Raw genomic sequence first — 25,689 nt, forward strand, 5'->3', positions numbered from 1 at the left:
GCCGCAGCGCGTTCTCCTGGCCCAAAACCCGCAAGATGAAGCCCGCCGACTCGAGATTCAGAAGCAAAAGGAAGCTCAACGCGAGTTCGGCGTCTTCTTTGACGACGATTACGATTATCTGCAACACATGAAAGACACCTCTCAGGTCGAACACGATTGGAGTGGCGCCGAGCGATTTTTTATTCAACGCGCTCAGGCTCAGGGCCCGCCTCCGCCTCCTAAGCCCGATTACCGCCCATCCGTCCAATTGCCCGGCCAGGTGTTCGCCTCAGCCCGCGAAGAGAAAGTCGGAATTTTGAATCAAGCCGCCCCGCATTCTGGGCCCTTGCTCGACTGGGACCCGGACATTGTGGAGACCCTCGATGATGCCTATGAACATACCGTGGTTTTCACCTTGAAAGACGAGCCCACCCCTTGTGGCCCGGACGGGTCCGATCTACCAAATGACGAGGATGATCTGACCTTGGATGACTTCTTGGCTGACGGTCAACAACTCTGTTCCGATGACGATGGAGAGAATGCGGATGCCCATTCGGTCGATTTCAGTTCGGACTTCGATCCCCGTGAGGCTGAGGATGAAGTGGGTAGTTTGGATGGGCGGTTCTCGTTCTCGGAGGAGGAGACGCAGACGCGATTCACGCAATACTCCATGTCGAGCTCGGTGGTGGCTCGCAATGAACAACTCTCGCAATTGGACGAACAATTCGAAAAGTTCTATGACGAGTACACCGAGGACAATACGGGTGGCTTGGACCTGGATGAGATCGAGGGCCATCAGGACGATGGCAGTGACTTGATGCGACTAATGGTCCAAGCCTATCAAGTCCAGCAGGCCGAAGAACGCCGTGTGCCCGATCTCAAGGCCGAGGTTCAAGCTCGTTTGGCCAGTGACAGCGAGGACGACCAAGAGGACGAGGAAGAATTGATCCCCATGGCTGAGAATCCCAAAGAGCGATGGGATTGCGAATCCATTTTGAGCACCTACTCCAATATCTACCATCGCCCCAAAATGATTTCCGAGCCCAGTCGAAAGGTGAGTGCGGCCCACAATTTAGAGCTACGTAATAACCCGATGGTGGGAAAACTTTTGATTTGATATGAACGTCGATCAAGAAAGTATTGCCCAGCAATTGTAAGAATCTGCGTTTCCACCGTTCACAACCAAGAAACGCGACCATCTGAGTTTTGCTTGCCAAAGCAACTGCATCGACATCCGCAGGGGTTCAAGTATCTTTCCAAGTTAAAAATAGGCAAGCTCTTCGTGACATTACCCTAGTCTGCATAATGGGATAGGACAGCTTTAATTGTATTTCTTGAATTATAAGTCAAATCTTTAATATCACAAAGGTAAAATAACTCTTTCAATTTGAGGCAAAACTTCAAAAAAAAAACGAAATCAAAGTTGTTTGTCACAATTTAGCGAGGTAGAAAAATGCCAAGATATAGGTGCATTTATTTGATAGTTATGTTCTTCACTACTCTGTATCGCTTTACAGCCTCCAATATCATTCAACAAATTTCAAACTGACCCCCTTTTTTTCTAAACTGTAGGTTCGTCCCATCATCATCTCCAGTAAAACGGGCATGCCCGAAGATGCCTTGGGGAAAGGCCTGACCAAGGGAGCTCTGCGCCAATTGGACCGTGATACGCAGGTTTTGGATGACGAGACGTGCACTTTAGCCTCGCGAGTATCGGCCTTGTCCATTCGACCCAAACACGAGACCTTGGAAGAGAAAAAGAACCGCAAGAAGGCCTTTCAGCAGTTCAAACGTGAGCGGAGAATGGAAAAGAAGGCCAATACGTTGGCTTTCAAAGAAGAAAAGGCCCTTCAAGAACGGAACGCGATCAACAACCGGAAGAACATCCAGGGAGGCAAAATTCTATGAAACTTACCTAATCTCCATCTCTATCTTCAAGAAATACACAAGTTTTTTCACATGTCGTTTGTTTGAGAGGTGTATTAATATAGGGTGGAAATGCGTTATCTGAGAGTTGGATGGTTTGTACTAAGCCGTTTGTTCACAATATGAATGGGTAATATCTAGATAGATATGTATATATGTAGGTATATGTGTATAATTTGAAAGAAAAAAAAACTTTACAGCCAAGGATGCCATGCTGGGTCCATACGGCACAGGTTATCGTGCGAATTGGCCGCGGCCACCAAAGTCCCTACCTTGGAATCGGTTCCATCAAACACCGACAAACTGGACAATCTCTGCGTGATCGCATTCACAGCTTTGGTCACCATCGTGATCACCAACTCGCGATCCCGCATGTCTGTATTAGCCTCGTTGGGACCCGTAGCAGCCGTGCCACCCGAGGCCGCACCCGAAACTGATCCGCCATTGGAACCCGCATCCGTCTTCTTGTTGAACGCGATCATTTCATCGCGAAGAATGGCCCGCAGGATAGCCTGAATCTTGAAGTTGGGATGAACGAAGCACCGCGCCGCACTGATCATGGAGGCCGTGAGCGGGCCCCGAACTCCGATTTCGGTGAGGAACTCGTAGATGTTGGGCGTGAGCCTGAATGGCACCGGACGATTGCTGTCCAGATCCCCGTTCACATCATCAACGTCGAACTTGAAATACGAGATGTTGACGAGGCCAGAATCCTGGTGGATGTACATCATGTCCGGATTGAGCCGCGACAAATGTAGGACATATTCAGCAAAGGCCGAGAGAGCCAGTTGAAGCGTGAACACCTTACGGAAGGTCCAATAGTCGGTGGAGGACTGGAATGTGACCAAAGCCCATTCTTTCAAGAGGCTCTTGGGCACCATGCTACGTTGGACCTCGCTGAGAATGTCACGGAGCACTTGGTGACTGGCTTGAGATCCCTTGGCTTGAACGGTGGCCAGCCGCTCGTAGTACTTGGCAATGGGATTGTCGTGCTCCAAGCCCCGCTTGAAGCAACGATCCTTGTAGATGTCGAGCAGGGACACCGAATGAGGATTGTCCTCGACGAGACGCATTTGCGGCGATACGGCCACTACCCGCGGGACGGTGAAGTTAAGGAATCGTCGGGATGTCTCCTTATGCTTGCCTAAAAGATGGTTCATCATTCTGAGGAGTTGCAAGACCCGCTCCTCTCGTCGGGCATCGGCCAACCCGGAGTCATTGACCACCAAGTACGGGTAGATCTTGCCGTTGTGGCCACGAATGTAGAGACGTCGGGCTGCGGAGTTGTGCTTCTGAACGGTCTCCACTTTGGGCATGAATCGTTGAATGTACACCTGATAGTGGGAGTGTTTGGGCAGTAGGAGCTCTCCGGGGAGTTCCACTTCCGCAGTTTGCCGACTGAAGTTGCTCAAGAATCGACAACGCTCCTCGATCAAGAACGATTTGGGCAGGACGCGCACTTTCGCTTCCAGGATCTTGATCCATTTCTTCAGCTTCTGGATCAAGTTCTGCAACTTCATGGCACCGGGGACCGTGAAATCGAAATTCGAAGTGAACTCGGACTTCATCTTCTGGAACACGGGATCTTGGGCACTGGCTTGAGCTCGTCGAACGAGACTTTCTGAGGCGGCCGAGTTATAGGACGAATTGACCGAACTGGAAATGTTCTCGATGCCGATGCCGAAAGTGGACACGAGTTTCTTGACAAAGTTCAGCGTGTGAGGGGTGATGTGGGCGTCGCTGACCGTGGTGCGGTTGTCGAATGCAATAAGATAGCACTTGGCCAGCCCTTGTCGCAATTGACGGAGGACTTCCTCGTACCAGTTCTCCCGGAACCAGACCATTTGATCCACGATACCTGAAATACACACATAATTAGAAATAGAATAAAAACATGACGAGTCGTACGTTCATTTTATCCGTTCAAGGATTTCAATGGCACTCACCCTCAAGACTTGACAGGACAGTGGGATGAAGATCACGTTGCATATGCATGATTCTCGAGCACCGCCACATGGAGGCCGTTGCTCGAATGGGACCGGATTCCTGACCTCCTTGAGGCCCTCCGGCCTGGTCTTGGGCCTGGCTGGGACTGTCCGAGCTCCTGCGCTCGGTGATGCTCTGACCTTGATCGCCCGTGGTCTTGACCCGCTCTCTTTGCTCAATCTTCAAGGTCAGGTAGAGCGTTCGAATGGGGAAGTAAACGGCTTGAGGAAACATCCGACCCACTGTGCTCAAGAGATTCAAGACCAGTTTGCCTTCACTTCGCACCAAGCACGTGAGGAGTTGCGGGATCCACGGTAGCCATTGAATCGGCGGCACCCCGATGTTGTACTTCTCCACAGCTGAGGCCAATTCGAGATTCTCATCGTCGTAGGTGAGGAGCCACAGGACCTTGGCCAGGTACTTGCGTGACTTTGACTCGTTCTGATGGCGACACGCGTGAAGGAAGCAGGTGATGGCCTCCACTCCGAATTTGATGGTTCGAGGTTGGCCATTGGTCATTTCCTTGGTGAAGATGCTCTCGAGATAATCGCCCCAAAGCGCCCAGGCCTTGACCAGAGTGTCGTGCATTTGCACAGCGGCGGAAAAGGCCTTGTTGGCATCCTCGGATCGCCCGATTTGGGCTAGCAGCATGCCCTTGAGAGCGTAGAACTCGGCGGTCATCTCTTTGGTGAAGTACTTCAAATTGGTGGACTCGATGACCTCCAGGCCCTCTTGCAGCTCGTTCTTGCCCAAAGCCACGGCGGTTTGGACGTAGCACTTGACCTGTTGGCGGATCTTTTGGAAGCAGTCCACAATGGGCACACTCGGGATGGTGTAGATCCGGGATAAGGATTCCAGACACACGCTCGTCAAGTTGTGCTTGCGGGCAATCTTTCCGAAATGAATGATGGCTTGGGCGGAGGCGTGAACGCCGAGCATGCTATGATTGCTCGCTTGGTCCACTTGCTCATTGTTGTAGTGATTGGCGATAAACTGGTAGTGGTGCTGGCGCCACGTGAAGATCTCCGACCAATGGGAAAGGTCGTCAGAGATGACTGGCAAGCGATTCCGCCAGGTCTTCACAATGGCTTTCATGTCGTGGAGCGAGTTTTGTCGAGCATGGAGCAATCCTTGGTGGATTTGGGCCGCTTCTTGGAGCTCCATGACCTGCTGGGCGGCTTGGAGATAGGGCAAATGAATGTGGGACACCACGTGGGGGAGACGCCGCCATTCCTTCATGCACAAGGTGGATGCTTGCTCGACATAACGCTCCACCATGGGTAGATGAGCATCCTCGGTGTTGCAGATGGCTAAGTAGCCTTTGTAGAGGTTGACTTTCCAACCCATCTCTTTTGGATAGCCCGTTTCCACTTGGGTCAGGGAGTCTTTCATGAGGGTCCAATTGGGGTTGTTGCGCCAGGCGGATTCCAGAACCAACAACGGGTTGCTCACGCCCTGGGTGTTGCCGTAGTCGAGCAACGTCTCCCATTGGTTGAGCTCCTTCGAGCTCCTGATCCAATGCTCCTCCCAAAGACGCACCTCTTGTTGGATTTTGATGGAACTGGGCTGAGTGGTGTGGTCGTTGCGATACTTGGTCATGGCTAGTTCATACGCCCCTTGGGCTTGCTCGAAGTATCCCTGTTGCTCGTAAGCAATGGCAATGTTCGTCTCTTGGTACTGTGCTTTCTTCTGCCAGAGCCCGGCGCCCAAGTCCTCCTCTCGCAAGAGTGCGTACATTTCGGCCAGCGCATCCATGGCCTCTTGTTGCGGGGTCAGACTAATGACCGGCTCAAAGTCGAATTGCTCCACGGGATCCTTCCGGGTCTTGATGACGTTGGCGGGCGGAACGGCCTCGAAGGACAAATGTTCCAACTGGAGAGCCGCGCGGTGCCACAGATTATGGGACTTGCCCAAGTACTTCAACACGGCGGGTTTGATGCCGATGGTGGGCTGACAGAGGGTGAGAGCCTCGTAGAAGGTATTCATTGCACTAGGCTGGCAATCCTTCTGGACCACATGGATCCCTGAGCAGATGAAAGTCACGACCTCAGCCGCCAAAGTCTCTCGTTGACGATCCGCCAGAATCTTCCAGATCCGGGGCAACAGGTTCAGCCAGATGTATTCAGCCAGTCCGTTGTCCATGTGAGCCAATTGAGCCGTGGCATTGAGGAAGTGGATGGTCTTGACCTCGCCTATGGATTCGAGGAACTTGTATTGTCGGCTGATGAGCTGATTCAACGATGTGGTGTGATTAGTAAGACCTTCCTTCTTGAGCGTGGAGTCGGCGTGGTTGGCCAGGTCCATTTCGGTGGTGAGTTCCTCCTCTTTATCGTGAGCCTCGACGGTTTCCACGTCCGTGGGCTCCTCCTTGATGCTACTGAGCACGTCGAAGGCGTTCCGGTCGCCGGGTTCAGCCAAGGCAATCACCGTGGTCATGGTAGGCAATCGACTGGTGGGCGTGCAATTATTGATTGGGAGGCCGGCCACGGCGATGGAAAGGAGGAGCTCGATGCACTGCTTGATCCAATAGTGCGGTCCCATAGACTCCCAGTTCTGAGAGCAGATGATGTACATGAGCCGTTCATGGAGGCGCTTCTTCATGCTGTTGTCAAACACCTCAAAGAACTTGGCCCGGATGTGGGGTTGGGTGCATCGGAGACCGGCGAGGAAAGCACCTTCGAGTTTCGAAGTGAGCTCGGAGTTCTTGAACGCATCTTCTCGGTAAACAAAATTAACCAACTCCAAAAATTGAGCATTCAGCTCGGCGTCATCCGGAAATCGCTTCTCCACGTATTGCATCATCTTGACCAGAAGAATGGATTTCTCCTTCAAGCTGGGTCCTTGATTGATGAGCTTCACGTCCTTGATCTTCATCCAGTCCTCGAGCATCTTCGTGATGGCTTTCATGACCTTCACGTCTGGGGATCTCTCAATTAGTCCCACCAATATCTGACCAATGAACGACTTCCGCATGTCAATCCCCATCACAGCCACGCGATTCTTGACCAAATCCAAGCTCAAGATGAGCAATTCACTGGCCGCAGCCGTGCCCTCATTGTTGGGCGGGTTCAGATGCTCCTTGAACATGCGGAGAAGCACCCTCATGAAGCTGGTGATCAGTCGATCAATGTAACACGAGTTATTGATGCAAGCCGCTTTCAACATCATCAACGTCCCAAAGAGACTGGACGTGGCAGCTTGAGAGTTCTTCTCATAGTTGGTGAGGCCCTCGTAAATCACCCGACTCACCATGGCGTAGAGCTGTTCGAGTTCCTCATGTTTGGAGGCCACGTTGGACGAGGTGGGCTCGGTGGGGAAGAGATTCATCAGTCTGGACATGAGGCTATGCACGGCTCGGATCACTTTGGCATTCGGGCAGTTCATGCACGTTGAGATGGCCTTTTGGAGCGGCTTGAAGGCGGTGAGGACCTGATCTTTCCGGAGGATGGAGAGCAAGAAGCTGAGAATGTCCAAACAGGTGCAAATGTTCACGTAATTGGGTTGGTTCGAGTCTACGCCCTGCGGTCCGGCCAAGATCTTCTCGAAAGCCCCCAATTTGAGATCGCAATTGGGCCACACCTCCACTTTGAGGGCCGTCTTCAGTAAAGCCACACATCGTCGAGACAGCATTTCACCCGGCGATCCACCCGTTCCGGCTTGAGCATCGCTCACTTGGCACGCCAATCGGAGGAGATAGTTCACAATAGCGTCGCAATGGGCCTTGTTCAGAGGTTTGTTCGGGTCTTCACGGCTGTTGCTGGCGGTCGTGGTCACATGAGCCGTAGCCCCCGTCGCGCCCATAGTCACGGTTTTGACCTGGGCCAAACCAGGCATCTTGCGCTTCATCTCGGGGCCAATATCGGTGGAGGCTGAGCGCTTCACGCCTCCCACAACCACCTCCCCTCCCGCGGGGTTAGTGGTGGGCGCGTTGCTAGCGCCGGTGCCGCTACCCGTACTGGCTGAACTGGAACTGTCAGCGTTGGCCTCGCTCTCCTCTTTGACGCGATGCTTCTCCCAGTTGATGACGATTTCGCACAAGTCCACGGCCAACTTCTTCTGCTCAATGGTGGCGGTGGCAGTGAAGCCCAGCCGTTGGATGGAGCTGACAATGTGCTGAATGAGATGGTGCCTCACCGGGTAGTACACCTTGAAGTGCTTGACCACCAATTGCAGAATATGGACCAACTGGGATCCGGTGTGTCCATCTTCAACAATGATCTTCTTGGTCCAATGGGTGAGCATTGTGTTCCCATCTTCCATTCTGCCTGGCATGGAGGGGGTGAGGATCTCGAGTGCCTGTCTCACCACCGTGCGAGCCTCCACGGCGTGAGCCTTGAGCAAGCTGTGGAACACCTGGAGCACGATCCGCTTGTGGATGGCGAACTTGGCAATGATGTGCGACAACAGGAGATGGCCGTGGTATCGCGTGGCCGGGTCCACACAGTTCTTGCTCAAGAGACAAGGCCACGCGTAAGTCATGAGTCGTCTTAGCTTGTTGCCTTGCTTCTTGTTGCTGGCGTCGTGAATGTGAGCGGCTCCCCGGTCCACCAGAAGGCAGGAGAATTGGAGCAAGAGGATCCGGACTGTGTCCGAAGTGCCAAAAGGCGATTCCGGGTCGATGATACTATTGATGAAGGTTGAGACCACGTTTTCCGGGTTATCCTGATCGGGGGAGGGTGGGCTGCCGATCAAGGAGTCGCCTTCGCCCTGTTCGAAACTCAACGAGAAACACGGAATGATAATGAACTGGAGGATCTTGCCTTTCAAGTCTTGAGAGAGGTTCGACTCGGCCAAGTTCCACAATCGGACAAACTCGAAGAAGGCCGCGCGTTTCCATTGGGTGCTGTACACTTGGCAGACCTCGTTCTCGAGGAAGTCTTTGAGGAATTGGAAATCCGCTATGTAGCGTCCGACCAGGGCTCTCAACAGTTGAAACAGCAACAAGATCTCGGTGTTCTGGTGGAGCTTGAAGTACTCGAGCATGATCTTAACCAACACTTTTGGCCCTTTCCATTGTGAGTAGTCCACGGTGTCGCCTTTCGTGTATTTGTCGTGATAGGCATCTTGGTTCCAGACACGCTTCAGGGCGTCCACGAGGGATTGTTGGTCCTTGATCCATTCCCTATCATGTTTCACCATGACCCAAACCATCCGTATGCAGACCAATTGGATATCAGCCCGCTCTTTGGGCGTGATTTGGGGCTGGTTCTGCTGCTGAATGGGAGTAGGAAGTTGATTCGTGCCCATGATCATGCCGATGAGTTTGCCGATTTTCAGTTTCAAGGCCTCGCGGAACACCTTGCCCTCTTGGTGCTTCATAATGAATTCGATGAATCGGCCATTTTGCGGGTCTTTGGCCGTGATATCGTTGGTAAAGTATTCGACCGTCTCGGACGGATATTTGATCAGATAGCCGATGAGAGGCTCCCGCAAAATGCTTCCGGGTTCAATCAACAGATTTCGCTCTGTGGTCAAGATCAGTTTACAGAGCATCTCGATGATCTTTTGAGGCGGGTGAGAAGGCGGGATCTTTTGAAAGAGCCTCACGATGGCAGCGGCCACTTTCAATTGGGGCAACCAACTGGTCTTCGAGATGCCCTGTTGCATTTGCTTGTGCGCCACGATAGAGATCTCGAGCCATTTCTTCAATAATTGCAAGAGTTGCTCGCAGAGTTTCTCGTTGAACACCTTGGGGAAAAGCTCGGCGAGGAAGCACAAGCGGGCGATGATGTTTTGCGTCAGGTTGCGATAGTCGGCCAGGTTACTGATGATGGGTTTGGTGAGCTCGGTCACTAGTTTGATGTCCACCTCAAAGCCACTGATGAACTTCTTCATGCACTCGTAACCAGCTTCGACCAGATCGTTGTTGGTGCTGTTCAGGGCTTTGCTATAGATGACATTGAAGATCTTGTCGCGACATTCGGGAATGTAATGACAAGCCGCGAGGGCCTTTAAGGCGGATTTCCTCAATGGAACCAAGTTACTGATGGACTTGTAGCAGGGTAGCTTCTGGAGCGATTGGTCATCCGCCTCACACAAGGAGAGCAGCTCCGTGAAGAACACCTTGTGCTCCATGATTTTCACTGAAATACATTCAAATGAGACCCTTGAAGCAATGAAACCTACGCACTTATGGAAAGGGGTCACAGTGATGAGGGGAATCTCCTAATTGTCTGGATAGCTCAATTGGTATGGTAAATTCATGAAGAAAACTTACGGTCTATGGTGAAGAGTCGAGGATTGAGTGTGGTACAAAAAGTATTGCCCTCCATGAGTCCAATTTGGGCATTCACAGGCTGATGGCGAAGCAGGTGCTTGCGGGGTGGGATCATGTCTTGAAGCACATCCTTGTGCGGGTCCATGACCTCGGTGATGCCTTTCCCTTGAATCTCGGCCAACAGCTTCAAGCTATCCATGGCTCGCTCTCGAACACATGTGTTAGGACTGGTCACCTGACGGACCAGCTCATTGATCACATCCCGTAGAGACTTCTCTTGGATGGTGCGCAATTCCACGATGCGCGGATCCTCCTCGGTGACACCCTCCGGGATTTGAACAGGTTTGGCACACAAGGTGAGCATCTTCTCCAGGTTGGACTTGGCCATGTCCACGGCTCCCGAGGAGACCTCATCCGTCAGATCCATCATGATGAAGAGCAGAGCCTTGAGGAAGTGGAACTGATGGAGAAACACCCAACGGATCTCCATGCGCTCGAATAGGAATTTGATCGCGATGCATCCGCCCAATTTGGCATACCAAGCTCGCTCATAGCACAGATTGCACATCCGATCGGACATATACTCCATGAGAGGTAGACGGCAAGCTCGTTCTTTGCTTCCCATGATATTGGTGGCCGTGTCCAAAATGAGCACCATGGCTAGATGGCCCGGTTTGCAAAGCTCTTTCTCTTCGTGGCCCATGATCACGGCCAGAGAGTCGATGAGCACCAACGGGTCCATGCCGTTCAGCTTTGATTGCTTGGCCGACATTGGGAAAGGCCCGGACTGTTGGGCGATGGCTACCATGGTGTAGTGACGAACCAAGGCCACCATGGTGGGCAGCACGGATTGGCGGAGTTCCTTGATGGCGGCAGCCACGAACATGCCCGTGAGGGCCATTTGGTGGACTTGTCGAGCCTGGGTGTCCGTGCACTTGTAGTTGGGCCCCGCAATGGATGGGATGGCGCCTTCGCGGAATGACGTGTGGGACAGGAGCTTGAGCATGGTGGCTTTGTCTTCGTCCATTTTGAGCGAGGACACGAGATAACATTTGAGCACCTCCCAACATTGCTTGCGATAGAAACCCGGCTCAGTGCTGGAGGACTTGAGCGCGTTGAAGGCCGTTTCAATGACCTTCTTGACGGGCATGGCGATGCTCTGCTTGTACTCGGGGAAGTGGATCGTGATGCAAGGCCCGGGGTTCTCGGTCTCGGTGTAGGTCAAGGCTTGGGGTTCGATCATCATCTTGCGATTCCCGCCACCAAATTTGCCTAGTACTCGGAAAGCGACATGGGCAATCTGGTCCGACGGGTTGCGGAGAGTCCGCCAAAGCGCTTGCATCAGTTCTGCACGAACGGGTTGGATGTGCTCGTACAGGAAATCCGGCTGGAGGTTATCCACGCACAATTCCAGAGTGCGCAAGCCCTGGCTCACGAGGGTCTGGGATCCGTTCAAGGCCGCCATCAATAAGTCGCTGCCAATTAATCCCCTGTGATATGTTATCTCGATTTTCATGCACTAGTCACTAATCCAAGCCTGACATGTGTTCCATGTACCAAAGATGACTCACCTTAGAAAAGTGCTTGTACTTGTAAATACATTCAAATCAAATCAAATCAAAAAAAATTGTAAAAAGGTAATTTCTATGGGCACATTGAAGGCTTTTCAAACATGCGATTGGATAAACAGAACAATCAAATCTTGCCATTCGACGACGATGCTGAATCTCTTCAAATCTGTATTCAACCCCATCTGGATTAAATGTTTCATGTGTGGGCACCAGAGAGCTCTACAGGACCATAGAGACAGTATGTGGTATAGAGACTGCAGTATTACGTGTGAAGTGAGAATATAGTCTAGTCATAATGAAACCAAACTATTCAAAGCCGTGAAAAAAAAATCCTTGTCTTATACATTAAGAGCTCCCAGTCAATAACATCTTTTACCTTCTTACTTGTGACAATTCTATTTTTTAGATGATCGAATGCCATCTTTTAAAGCCAACTTATATACGCTTTTAAATACAACTCCAAACCGGCCAATTACTTTGAAGTGGTTTGTCTAATTTCATGACGTTCCAGCTCATGCTATAGCCACAAACATGTCCATGTCTGACGAAAATGCATCTACTGGATCAACGCCTACATACGCCCTACGAATATTTGAGGGCCGCAAATTGAACAATGAAGGAGCCCGAGAAAGAAGAGAGTTGGACTTCATGGATTTGAATGTTTTGGTTAATTTCCAACAGCTTTAGATGAAAAACGCATGTGTTCTACTAGATTTTATATTCATATCATATCTGATCTTCCAACTCGGTTAGCCCTTTACTATATGGGATTGATCTTGCATTTCACGAAGAAACTGTCTAAGTCCGACTTTTAAATGATGCTATTGGATATTTGAGGACAGCAGATTGAACAATGAAGGGGCCAGAGAAAGAAGTGTTAGGCACCAGACTATTTTGGGCTTGGCTACTACCTACCACAAGCTATCTTTGTGTCATCAGCATAAACAGGACTACTGGTGTTACTACATTTTAAGGACTCTCAACACACTTTGTGGATAATTAATACTGTTTTTGGACTTGAAGTGTTAGAGATCCCATTCCCAGTAGAAGTAAGGAAGTTCACAAAAGAAAAATAAACAGACATGAAAACAATTAAAATTGCGAAAGAATCTTACAGTTACAGTTCAGGTTTCCAAAACATGTAAGATATGCTGAATTGGGGCAACTGCGTCCACGTCAAGATTGAACTTGTTTCCAAACAAACATTTAGTGTCTTTATGCAGGCGAGGCAAATCTTCTTGTCCAAAATTGCAAACTGCCCGGATACTTTTGCCCCGACAATTGTCATCATACCACCAGGTCAGCCTTAGACAAACCCCGTGAGTAAAATCTGTGTCCAAATCTTGCAAGTCTTGAACATCGCGAGTGGTTTGATTGAATTTAGTAATCATGGTTGAGTAGAAATGTTCGTCCGGGATATGAGTATCACTAATCCAATTTAAGAACTCATGACAGTACGGTGAGTCCAGAAAAAAGTCGACCATATATGGAGGCAATGCTACATTCTTGTAGCCTTTTCTTATTGTAATATTTCCTGGGGGAAGATCTTTCACGCGATCAGTTTTGACAAGCTCGAGGTCGAAGTCTCCTTGGCCAATTCTGTAATACGCAATCAAAGCTTATTTTCTACTGGACTTCATTACGATGTTCGCTTCCAGTATTCATTATGGTTAATTGCGACTCAACTATTGGCATTTTGTTTCGCACTCACCTTTTCAGTTCCATGGAGACCTTGAATCTTTTCATTTGGTAACTGGGAACAGCATAACTCTCTAAAGTTCCGTCCGGGAAGTTCTTTAGAATCCTTCGAATTTCTGGCATCGGTTTCAAGGGTAATTCCGTTCCAGCCAAATTAAGAAAGAGGTTCCAATCTTTATAATTGTCTCGCAAAAGTCGCATACATTTGAAATCCGCTTCCAACACAGAAATATGCCCCCAAAATACTGCCACTGGATCATCTACGGTAAATATATTGGCTTCGGGATATTTCCATTGATAGCAGCCCACCAATTGGTCAATGGCAGTCTTCACTTTGTCCTTGGCTTTGGCATCAACGTGAATACAGTAGGAGTCCAAAGGGTGGAATGATGAGGCCAAAAAGAGTTCCAAAATACCCACTTGATGGTAGGTGCTGATTCCAAAGGCCAAAGGAAAATCTTGGAAGCTGTTAGGATCTCTGTTTGGAAATCTACACTTTTGAAGTTCCATGTATTTTGAGCAATTATAGGTATTCTGAATGATAACATCTTCGCTAAAAATGTCCCTTTTGTGTCCAGATTGGACTTGTGGCAACTTCTGCCACGTTGTTCTGTATGATTTTTCGTTTCTGGTTCTGGGGCGACAGAGTTACTACGTGAATAGTTCGGAGTTGTGGCACAATTATGAAGCAAACTCTGTTGTAGAGATAAAATCAACAATACCATCAATCCCACCAATGGTATCGCCCGTTGGATCCGCATTTTCTTCAATTTTAAGTAACCATGTTGGAAGCACTCACCACAACTTTGGTGAAATTTTGCCATGAAGTAAGCGTACATGAAGTAAGATTAAAACTCAGCCGAGATATGACAAATCGTGCAAAAACTGAAATCTTTTATTTGAGCGTTGGATTTGCCAGTCTAGCATGACGTATGAGATAAAGAGATTTACTGTGACTTTATCAATTCCAGCACCAATTTTTCTATTGAAATTTTATGTGTCTTTTCTTTTGGCCTTAAGACCTAATACAACACGTTTGCAGGAAAGGTCAACATGTCTGAATTTTGCAACTTTGGAATTTCTCAAAGCTTTATTGATATTCCTTCATAACACTTTGCTCGGTGCTTTCAATGACGATTTTAATTTTGGACAATAAATGTAAAAACAGTCTTTCAACTTCATGATATTTAAATACTTGCTATTCAAATATCAAGAAGTTGAAAGTGGAGGAGTTTGACGCTAAAAACCTATGGAACGATTTACAATCTCGTTAAAGTGGACACGAAAGCCGCCTTTGCAATTTTTAGTTCAAACAGAAACCGCAATCGCACCATGATTAAAGAGAGGTCACGAACCCTTATTCAAATAATGGCCGTACAAGCACTTCAACTGATTTTCACTGAAAGTATAACTTGTACCAATTTGAATAATTCGGAATGCTAGTACTGAATACCGTTTATTACTGACGCCAAAAACACTTTTATCAGCTTTTTTCGTTAAAGGCGAGCGAGCTGTTTGTTCGGGTTCATCGTATATCATCAATTATGATTGTTAAGGTAACGTGAAAGCGTCAGGAAAAGCGCATATATGTATAAAAAGAGACTTCAACAAATGAATCAAATTTAGGTTTCGTTTTTTATCAATACACCACACGCAGTTTTACATCAAAAATCGTTGATTTGTTGTTGGTGCTCACTTGTTTTCTCAAAAGTCGTTATCTCAGCTTCTCCTTGAAGTCCGATCAATCCCAAGAGTCAAGATTTCAAGTACAGCACGGGCCAATAGGTTTTTGCCTCGTTATGTCTACCGAAAGGTTAGGCACGGACTTCTAGAAATATGGACTGACTGCGAACGAGCTTCCCGGCAAATCGGCCTGCTCTTGGTCATAGCCACTCTGAGCCACTTGTCGAATTAAAGTAATAAAACAAGAAACGTAGATCCCCTCAATTAAAGGTAGGTCACTTTTATATCATTTGCTTGTACAGTGGATCGTGTCAACGATAGGTTGTCGAAAGCTGATGTAGATGACCAAGAGCAGGCTGAAAATTCGAACTTTATGTATTGTTTTCTCCATATAACTTTGACCATATCTCCTGAGTTCCACAAGCATAGCTTTGTGCTCAAATTTGGCCAAGTTCATCAATCAATTAAGATCTTGTGTTCGTATGAAGTTCTTATTCGGAATAAGATAAACGGTGAGTTAGTTCGATTTGCTCTACCAATACGGTACCCCAGCAAGTCTTTCAGATCCCATGCAGAACTTTCCACATTGCAAGGCTCTTGTTGTTTCCAACCACGAATGAAGCTTCTTATCCAACAGAGAATATTACCTTGGATTTCAATATCATGAAGTCTATGCAACAAAAGACTTCGACTTTATCAACGGCCTTGGCAAAATTAAGATAGACGACATAAACTGACTCGCGTCTTTCTAGTTCCACTACAGTACCGTATAACCTGTTCTGCATGTACCTACGTATATGCTCAATCAGTTGGGTAATCGTACTAAATTGCGCACGGACCCATGCTAAATAGGAGAAGGGCTGCATGAATTGACAGTTCTTGAACCCAATGATTTTCTAGAACACTTCTGCAAAATCCGAATTTGGAGAAATCGGCCTTTAACGATTGTGGAGCGACTTATCTCCCTTTCAAAATTGGAACAACAGTATATACCAGACATGTCTCTCAAAATTATTGCTAATCGTTACCTTGGCAGAATTAATAGCAACTTTTTATTGTTCCCACCTCTCCAACACACCCTTCGGTGTACTATTGGAGTGTTTTAGCCGGACAAGACTGTTATTGAGGAAACTGAGTGTTCCACCTTTGTCTGTCACCAACGGAAACAAGTTCCTTACTGATTCTTGAATCGGTCTGTCAACACATTCTTTTTAAAAGCTGACTCGAATTGCAACTTTTTTATAACTATCTAACTCTTGGTTTGCAATATAGAATTAAAGATGTTTTCAATGATTTATTCATCTGCATAGTAAGCGCAATTATTATACTGAGAGGCAATGTCAGAGGCTATCCAGATATGTCAACTCTACTCCGTTGGTGGATCAGATATTATATCGATTTGTATTTCGGGGAACATATATGTGAGGGAACAATTAAAAAGTGGTTACCGACATCACCCGTGGTCCCTCATAACTTTTGCCATAGAGCTTTTATTAACGGGACTTTGAGCTTGTTGGACTAAAGGCAAGAGGGCACGTTCAATATATGATTTTTACAGGTCCGGTCCGAGAAGACAGGTAAACCCAAATAACCAGCTGGATTTTTTTACTGACTTGGGATCACGAGTGTCCATCAGTTTTCATCCCCCTATTCTGTCAAATAAAATGAATATTTTTCCATCTTGAGTTGCAGGGGTTCTCATTCCTAGTAGCGGAAAGGGAGTCCTCAATAAAGAATGTGTAGTTAAAGTTGGCCATTAGGTTTCCATATATTGTGAGGTATCGCTCCAGACAGAATCGTGTTTTGAATTGGATTATATCTTATTAAACTAAACTTTTCGTTGGACAACTTCTATATGTCGACTGTAAGTTTACCTCTAAGGATTATCATCAAAGAATGTAGCATACAACTGTGAATAAAAATCAATATCGTCATTATTTCCGATTTAGGAGCGCTTCGGTTCAACTCTTTAGCACTTCCGAACCGTCGAACTTGCGCAATTTCTGCTCGACGTGAAAGCAAAACTTTTTGTCCGAGTCTACGTACTCTTCTTCGCCCTTAGGCTGGTTTCTCTGACTAAAGAGGGGGCTGGAAGGTGAATAATGAGCGTTCTTAAACACATTGAAAATCGAGCCAGAAAAGAAAGGTTGGACGAAGGGAGCTTTTGCGATTCTCAAATGGAAGGGTCGAGCGTAAAAGCTAATTTGCTGCCCCATTATTTTCGGATAATGACAAATTTCAAGGGAATTGTATTATCAGATAGATGTCAGAGAAAGTTAACAACAAAATTGACACCATTTTCTTTAATTTGATTGAGACTTTGGAGAAATAAAGTTATCAATTTGAAGAGCAGTGTTCATCATCTGAATCCTGAATATTCAAGTCTTGTCCATTTTCATCCTATTGTTTTGGTATTGCAACTAAGGTAAGGCACGGTCTTTGGTCCGTGGTTAAGGACGCCCAAAGCCTTAATCAGAGTTCCGATTACCCACAGCTCATTGGAACTCTGATGGGCATAAGATTCGTCCCTCGCCCCACCATCTTTATCGATCCCTGTAATTAGTTACACACACTAACCCAAGGCTGGGTTAGTGTGTGGCCCTGTCAACCTTATCAACCACCCACCACCCCTTTCTCATTCTCAATCCCACTCCTTAGGTCCTCATCCATGGAAGTGGTAGGGCACTCACTTCGCATTACACGACACAGCATAAGTAGAAGAATTGATCTTGTGGACTACGAGACTGAATCGTCGAAAACTTTTTCCTGTCTTTCCCGGTATAGCTCACTCTTGCTATGCTCCTATGCCGCCATATGCTCTGTAATCGTCTGTATTGGTGTGTTTTTCGTTCGTACTCGTTCTCGTAACGCAGAAGCTTTTGAAGCCACGGACGAAGGAGAATCGCTGGATGAAGACTCGGGAGTGAGAACTCAGAGCTACGGACGGACCATCACCATCGACTACATGGAGGACTACGGAATGCTTTGGTGTTGGTACTACGAGTGGTGTGGAGGGAGAAGCAGGGAATGAAAGAACTCCATACAATACAAGAAGGGAAGCTGGCGAAGGAGGAGTAGTATTTGGTGGAGGAGAGAGAACAAGAAGGAAAAGAAGAAGAAGAAGAAGTGGAAGGAGACAGAGAGGGAGGAGGAGGAGGGCGTGAGCGAACCGCAAATGAGTCTTCAGTCACCGGATGGTTCTCAAATAGCAAAGAGTTCTCTCAAAACAAGTAGCTCATGTTGGACGATATTGGTGGGTGAGCGACGGAAAGAAACAAAAAAACGCCCCAAAAGAGTGAGGAGACGAGGAGCATTTCCAGTTTTCTAGTTCTAAGGTGAAATCCCAGCAGAAGAAACAGAAACAAAAGAGAATGTCCATCATGGGTAATTCGCATGACGATTAAAGTGTTCCAAAGTTCAAGTGTTGGGAAATTGTGAAGTGAGTGTTGTTTCGCCATGGGTTACACCCCCAAGACCCGGGTCATCATCCATGGATCAACTCTGGGCATCCTCATGATCACTTTGATCCTTTTAGGTCAAAACGACTTAGCTCAAGGGATTCGTTTACAAGAGAAAGGTAAATCATTCACGATTCCCTCAACACTCAACTAGAGTACAATATGGTGTTGTTGTTTTTGTATTCCGTGGGTGGCATGTGAGTTGTGAATCAATAGCTCTTTCCAAGATTCATGTGACTCTATTTGGGGCACTATTTTCGGCCACGACCTGCGGTTGCCAAAATCATGCCATCAAACAACTACTACAAAGAGAGTCAGAGTCAGAGAGTTAGTCAGTGGAGCAATGCACAATTGGCGGGCTGCCTCTTCCAATTCCTTCGCAGTCATGACGATCACCATGGTCTTCGAGCTACTTCTGGAGTTCAAAGGACTTTTTGATCATTTCGTGACGACTCGGTGTATGAAATGGTATACTCGGTTGCAGTTAGTAGTCGGTCGGTAGTCCGTACACCTCTCGCTCGTTCAGGGCCTGGGAACCTTTCTCAAAATTGCCTGAGGGGCAGGAAATGCTGCCGCTCACTATTACTCGTCTCCGAGGAGGCGACCAGCAACCATTTGGAGAACACCATGGCCCCCACCAAGCAGTCACTCACTCAGTCAGTAGCTGGAAGCTGGTTGGAGCATGTACGATTTGGTTTGTGTGTGGCTTCTCACCCTACCACGACCATTCAACAATTCTAGGTGGTATTGGTGTGGGGAAGAATATGAACCCAGCTCCATGCTACTTGAACCCGAGGAGAAAAAGAACAACGGCAGAAGGCAAACCAACCCAAAAATCTGGGGCGCTTGATCGGGTTGAATTTGCGATGATGGATCTGACCCTTGAGACACGAGGGTCCTTGGGCGAGGGTTGCTGTTAGTGTTCTTGTCGTAGTAATAACTGATCGTCTTTGAAGATGCAGGCAGGATAAGCAGGAGGCAGAGAGACCAGAAGGAAAAGCTCTGTTCGAGATGTTTGTTGATGTTCCCAATTTTATGGACACGATGAATGAGGAAAAAGATCATTACTGTGGTAGGGGTGATGGTTGTTGTTGTTGATGATGAGAGAAAAAATAATGATGATGTTGATAATCCCATTGATGAAAAAGTTGAGAACGAAACACTTCTCTCAAGCAAGCAGTCCTTGTCATTCTGGTCAAAAATGATTTGATGACGGAGACGAGACAGTTCTGGATTTCATCTGGACTAGCGTGGCTTACATGTTCTTCTCCCACCGAGATGTAATTAGGCTGCAAAGGGTCGTGTATGTCAAAATAAACTTGTCACCCAAATCCAAATAAATAAGCTCGAAGGAAGAGGTTCAACATGAGCGTTCACCGAGCTGTTGCCAATGGGCCAATCTCTCGTCACAAATGAGTTTCTTCTCGTTTCTTTCTATCGTTTCTTTCTTTCTCTTAGCCACACTCGTTACCCTCTCTAAAGCTTGCGTGTCGATGATTTACTTTGGATTTAGAGGGTGAATGAACGATCCCCGAAAAGCGGGATCAAGTTCGCTGATGACTTGTTCTTGCTCGCTCGTTTGCAACTTGCAAGTACTGGAGTGAAATGGGTTTCTGTTCTTTCTTGCAACAAGTCCTCATCCCAAGAACACGCATTTCTTGTCATTAGTGCCATAGTCAGCCACAAGTCTCGCTTGAACCCACAAGGTCTTTTCCAGCTGCCAACCCAATGACACTCATAAACGATAAGAGCTTCGCGTAATTCATATTAATCTCTGTTTTTGTGTCCCAAAACTTTCGTCCGTCTGTTCGTTCGTTGGTCCTTGGCCAGCTGGAATCGTCCCCCTTGTGAATCTGGTAGAAAATAGTATCGTCTCCATTTTCAAAGGCGCTCTCAATGGTCTCACCCTTGAACAAGTCTAGCTTGAATATATTTACCCATGGAAGTAAATAGAAAACTGTCCTGCCGGGATGGGGCATAAGGCAGTGGGTCGGAGAGTTAGGTTATCTCTTTGGGTTCCCCTCTAATCACGAGGAACAGTTAATCCAGATTATTTGCCCGGATGATGAGAGAATCCGTCCCCTTGAATGAACTGGCGGCGTCACGGTCAAAAATAGCTCACAATCACTTGAACAACAGATTTTGATGCTCACCCGCTCTCCTATTCATCTCTGACCGGGCTGTTGTTCATTGCCCTTTGAAACCACCTGATTTTGGTACACTTTGAGATCCATAGCGAAGGCATTCAGTATCGGCATAGCGACATTTTCAGTATCTTCAGGGTCACGACGGCTTGTTTTGAAAATCATCCCCTCGAATAATTGAAGGTATCGCATTTGGAGGATGGCGACAGCTCTCCACCTTGAAGATCGCCATATCTTTTTTTTTTTTATTCAAATCCGTGAGCACTTTCATGTCGATGACTACTGCGATTGAGCAACCCTGTTGGTCGTGGATAGAGATATTCGCGACGGAAAAACAACCATGAAATTGCACTTAAGAGGCGACCAGGAATGGTTTCAATGCTCTCTGAAGTGGCTACCCCGCCAAATTGCTTCATCATCCTGGTCACCAACAACCCTCAAATGCCATCTATGAAAAGAGTTCTCGCTCAAGAGTGAAAATCAATTTCATATTCAAATCACCGGTCAAATCTCCCTTTTTTCTGTGCCGTACCCAACATATCCGGATCGTTGGTGAAGTTTTTTGCTTGAAATTGTCCGGAGATGAATTGGACAACTACCAAAAGCATGACTCGGCATCTTTTTCCATTGAATGCAAATAAAGTATCCAACGCTCTTTCTGCCAATATCATCCTTCAAGTTCTGTAGTGGTGGTGTTATCAAACTTCTTGAAAGGAATCTTTATCCAATCCAAGAAGAGGGGGCACTTTAGTTCGAGTATTTACGGCTTTTTAATACTTGACTGCAAATTTCCCCTCACTCCATGCAGAAAGGGGATTTGGTGACGGTAACTCGATCTCCGAATTTATTGGAAGCCGTGAAAACAAACACTTTTAATCAAAAAAAGACATTAAATCCATTCAGGGGAGAACAACCGACCGACTGCAACAAGCCCTACGAAAGACACATGGATCGCCGGTCTAGTTCTTCCCGAACATATGGCCGTTCATTGATGGACGCGTTCAAGTTTTGACAACAGCTTCCTCGATTGGAGGGCAGGCCGCTCTGGCTGGCAACAATTAAATCTGGGTCGAGGAGCATTTACCGATGAAAGACGCCTTTCTTTCCAGCGATTTTCTCGCTCCTCGATCCTTCCTTCCAAGAGACTGACTGAGTGGTGGTCGAGGAGCTGGAGAAGATTGGCCTACATTTGGCATTTCATGACCCGAAAGTGTCAGTGCCGCTCATAATTCTCCATGCAAAAAACCCTTGTTGCATTGAGAATGAGGCAGTCGTTGGCAGAGACGACTATTTCCTGTGGTAACTTTCTAGAAATTTATCAATTATCTTTTGAGTCGCCGTGTGTGACAGGAGGGGAGAGTGCATTAACTACTCCTTTGTAATTATACCTCGCTTCTCCTGCTCCCTGCCTCATCTTCTGAGAGTGCGTACTTGATGATGACCTCTGGCCTCATTTCTCGTGAACAGAACCTACGTACGTAGTGCACAGACTCTACCAACTCCTTGAGTTTCCCTCATCTTCGTCCCCGATGATGCATGATCATCGTTTTGCAATTTCTACTCGAACATCCTCATCAAGAAAGGATACAAGAGGGATGCTCAATCGCTTTTACTACAACAACTACTCCTAGTGTACGTACGCAGTAGGAGAGTCAGCCTTGATTTCATGTGTCCGACAACAATGGGTTCCCTAGAAGGTTCTCAGTAGCGAAACGCACATTTGATTTCACTTTTTTTCGCCACCTCCCATCGTCTCAGTCGATCCCCTTCCCGAGTTTCCTTTGAAGAAGCCCTTCTTGAATGGTTCCACCTTTTCCTGGCTGAAAGTCCGCCTAATCGATTATATTTGGGGCCCGTGGAACGAATTTCTCGTGACTATCTGGAAACGGTGTGTTTAATGAACTTCTTTCCAGTGCATTTGGCGAGACTCAAATTTATTTCTATATGTCAGCCAGCTTTCATCTCCTCCGTGACCTTTGGGATCAAAAGAGAAATCAGGGATCGTTCGACAGATCGTCATTGGATGGCAAGCTTGATTCCAACCAATTCCTGCCGAAAGAATCGAGGAGGCGCAAAAAGGAGCACACGATGATGAATCTTCTTTCCTTCGGTGTATTCTTTTACTGCACAATGTAGCCGCGAGTTCTCATTGTCTTGAACCTCACGCCCGATACATTTTTTGATCCCTTCAATGTCAATTCGATTGAAACGAGCCATGATGCATCTGTCATGCGGCATTTTCTCGATATCTCAACCAAGGCCGCTCCTCCCAGGAATCGTATGTCCTTCATCATATTGACGAGGAGAGGTGTTGGCAGGAATTGAAATCCGTCAGGAGGTCTGAAATTGAAAGCTCGAGGAATGAATGTCTGGCAACCAAACCTGGATTGATCTTCCTCTTGCTGTCTTTGACTGGTCCCCTTGTACGTCCGAAGTGTTTCGTGGATGGCGCTATAGGTAGCAGTCGTGTGGTTGTTGTTGTGGTTGTTGTTGTTGTTGTTGTTGTTGTTGTTGTTAGTGGTGTATACAGTCGTCCTCTGGCCGTAATATCACAATTGTTGGTGTACTAAGTGAGTCTCAGAGCCGAACATCCGGTCCACCACCTAAAAATATACTCCTGTGCCGGTCTCCTCAGCAATGGGAAGACAACTTACCTTCTATCTACCTCTCTCTTTAAGTTGATCTGATAACGACCAACAGTATCTCTTTCATCACTTGACGAATTCATGAATATCACCCTCCAAAGTGATCTGCACGAACTTGGGATCACTGACAACGCACTTGAGACCGAGTTCGTTGGATACAATAAGAGTTTTAGATACAACAAACAACTGGGACGTTGTGATTTGAAACTTTGATGTTCGAGGAGCTTTGGGCAAGAGTCGGCTGGAAGCAATATGGTTTGATGCCTCCCAAAGGTCCAATCACGTGGTCAATGGCCCGTACTTGACCCTCTTAGCGCTCATGTTCATAGTGTTGGCTCTAGAAAACTCAATGAGAACGAGGAGAAGAAGAAGGGGGGGCCAATCCTGGGCTTTTGTGACTTGAAATACTTCTCATACTTCCCTACAAGCTCACTCGAGCAAAAGTCCTGTCTTGGAATTGTTGAACCTTTCATGCAGCCCCTTGGTTGGGACCTTAAAATTGAAAACGAACCTCATTTTGAGTGAGTTCATAACTAAACACAACAACATAGTAAGTGAGGCATTCAAACCTCCTAGTATGTACATGTCCAACCTGACCTGACCGTAGGGTGCAAACACGTAGTACTACAAATGCGAACGGAAAACGATGCAAACAACAGGGCAACTGGAACGCATCATTAGCTCAAAAAAGCTCCTTTTCATGTATTTTTGAGAGTCCAGCAGCAATTTCCTTTGACATTGAAATGCCATACTGTTGTACATACAAAATGCTCTTTTGTTATTTGCTTTGTTGCCGTCGTCGGCCTCCAGTCAGAAGCGAGCTCCTCCAAACCGTTTTTCACATCACTTCTCAAATCAACATCGTCAATATCAGGGCCTTTCAACAAATCTCAAAGTCAACAAATCATCGGCATCCTTCCCCAGGGTCAGCATCGCTGAAACGAAACATATCCTATGGACAAAATGTATCCCTCTCGCTCACCACCTGTTGAACGAATCTCAACCCATGTTCCCCCATCTCCTCTCATCTCCTTTAGGTAGTGCATAGACAGGATTACCATTGTTCAAGGTGCTCAAGAGGATCCTTGCGGAACGCCATCACCGACCAACCAAAATAGAAGCTCGGCCAGATTGAGAGCGCCAAATTAAGCGGAGGAAATCTTGTCAGATTGAACATGAATGGGAATCAAAAGAGACCGTGTGAACAAAGGATATATGCTAGGACGACGTAGTATATACCATGTACTAGAAGCTACGGTATTAATACCCCACACTCAGACTTCCTGTCAAGCCGGTTTGACTGAGGTTGACAGGATTTCAAAACTCATCTCTTACTCCACTCTTTGTTGTTCAATCGCACATCCTGAGCTTCCCAAACCAAACCCGAACTAAAATTGGTGGATTTTTTTGAGGAGATGATTTTTCCCTCATTAGCGAGGTGAATATGACGCTTGGGCTCAGATATATCGGGTAGTACCCATGGCCGAACACACTCAGGAGGGTCCAGAGCACATTCGAGTGTCAATCTATTTGTTTCGAGTTTCTCTGGAGGCTCACGGATCTCAAATTTCGAAAGAGCAAGGATGACGAGCACGATGATGAGATTTTCTAGTGTGTATATTTAGCAAATGACCAAGAGAAATTCCAGTGGATCAAAAGCTAAGATTTCGTTCAAGCAGACAAGACCGCAAAAGAATTGTCACAGTTGGCATACGATCACGACGGCCACAGGAAATCCATGTCGTCTAATTATCTTCCGTCGTCGAGTTTCAGCTGTTGCTTTGGGTGAAAAAAAAAGTCCAAAAAAAAGCATCCCCCTTCGTCTCCATTTCCTCCTTGGACGATCCATATCCATCCCGAGTGATGAAAGAGAGGGGGAAATTGCTGTGGTAGCCAGCCTGTCTCTCAGGGTTTGAATATCGACAAAAGTTGTGTTGTCAATCCCACTTGTTCCCATGGTTTTTGCCAACCGCCATTAATATCCTACCAATTAGGGACTGAGCAGCAAGCATAATTTGTTTGTTGGGCACTTGGTGGGAAAGAGTCAGTCAATGGAAAAGAATTCAAGCCAGAAGACGAGATACTGTTTGATCGTTTGTTCCGCTACGATTCAGCTTCATTCTTGACAATATTTTTATGAGGAAAAAGGGTTGGATGACTTGTGGAAACACATGGCTTCATGCAAAGTGGACTTGTTTTCGTTAATATCCCCCTTAAAATTAGTACACTCTTTGGCAGTAGTTTAATCTCTTAAAGCGTTTGAGCTAGTTTACTTCCACATTCAATTGCAGTCGATTTTCCCATTAAAGGGAAAATATTCAGCATAGCATTAGTTTTGGGAATGATGGGAAAGTGATTGACTTCAGATGAAGTGAAAAGAAA

The 25,689-nt window shown here is 47.0% G+C and overlaps 4 protein-coding genes across 4 annotated transcripts in view; 2 read left to right on the forward strand and 2 right to left on the reverse strand.

Annotated features, from left to right (window-relative positions):
• On the forward strand, positions 1–1,939 carry LOC131884436 (protein LTV1 homolog; the record flags this gene model as incomplete). Its single annotated transcript, XM_059232214.1, is given in 2 exon segments — positions 1–1,033; positions 1,552–1,939. Coding segments are annotated over 2 exon segments (1,369 nt in total), but the record flags the coding sequence as incomplete, so codon positions are not given.
• Positions 1,940–1,941: 2 nt separating this feature from the next.
• Positions 1,942–11,769, reverse strand: LOC131884426 (transformation/transcription domain-associated protein-like). Its single transcript, XM_059232199.1, has 3 exons — positions 10,109–11,769; positions 3,852–9,974; positions 1,942–3,763 (listed from the first exon to the last, which is right to left on the reverse strand). The coding sequence occupies exons 1-3, from the start codon at positions 11,622–11,624 to the stop codon at positions 2,100–2,102; spliced, it is 9,303 nt and encodes a 3,100-aa protein (XP_059088182.1). The 5' UTR covers positions 11,625–11,769; the 3' UTR covers positions 1,942–2,099.
• Positions 11,770–11,900: 131 nt separating this feature from the next.
• LOC131884442 (beta-1,3-galactosyl-O-glycosyl-glycoprotein beta-1,6-N-acetylglucosaminyltransferase 4-like) lies at positions 11,901–14,242 on the reverse strand. The gene is made up of 2 exons (XM_059232222.1): positions 13,391–14,242; positions 11,901–13,278 (listed from the first exon to the last, which is right to left on the reverse strand). The coding sequence occupies exons 1-2, from the start codon at positions 13,885–13,887 to the stop codon at positions 12,804–12,806; spliced, it is 972 nt and encodes a 323-aa protein (XP_059088205.1). The 5' UTR covers positions 13,888–14,242; the 3' UTR covers positions 11,901–12,803.
• A 3,581-nt stretch (positions 14,243–17,823) lies between these two features.
• Positions 17,824–25,689, forward strand: part of LOC131884427 (epidermal growth factor receptor-like) — a 37,603-nt gene continuing 29,737 nt past the window's right edge. The window contains exon 1 of the mRNA XM_059232201.1: positions 17,824–18,637. Within this exon, the coding sequence (XP_059088184.1) occupies positions 18,517–18,637 (121 nt within the window). The 5' untranslated portion in view covers positions 17,824–18,516. The remainder of the gene's footprint in view (positions 18,638–25,689) is intronic.

Source organism: Tigriopus californicus, chromosome 8, assembly GCF_007210705.1.
Source record: "Tigriopus californicus strain San Diego chromosome 8, Tcal_SD_v2.1, whole genome shotgun sequence".
Taxonomy (NCBI): Eukaryota; Metazoa; Arthropoda; class Copepoda; order Harpacticoida; family Harpacticidae; genus Tigriopus; species Tigriopus californicus.

Bases quoted from the DNA above. Each gene is read 5' to 3' on its own strand.
- LOC131884426 (XM_059232199.1), bottom strand. From the start codon at position 11,624: ATGAAAATCGAGATAACATATCACAGGGGATTAATTGGCAGCGACTTA. The intron at 9,975-10,108 runs GTAAGTTTTCTT...AATGTATTTCAG, and splicing joins TCGACTCTTCACCATAGACC to TGAAAATCATGGAGCACAAG. The intron at 3,764-3,851 runs GTGAGTGCCATT...TGTGTATTTCAG, and splicing joins TGTCCTGTCAAGTCTTGAGG to GTATCGTGGATCAAATGGTC.
- LOC131884442 (XM_059232222.1), bottom strand. From the start codon at position 13,887: ATGGAACTTCAAAAGTGTAGATTTCCAAACAGAGATCCTAACAGCTTC. The intron at 13,279-13,390 runs GTGAGTGCGAAA...TGCGTATTACAG, and splicing joins GTCTCCATGGAACTGAAAAG to AATTGGCCAAGGAGACTTCG.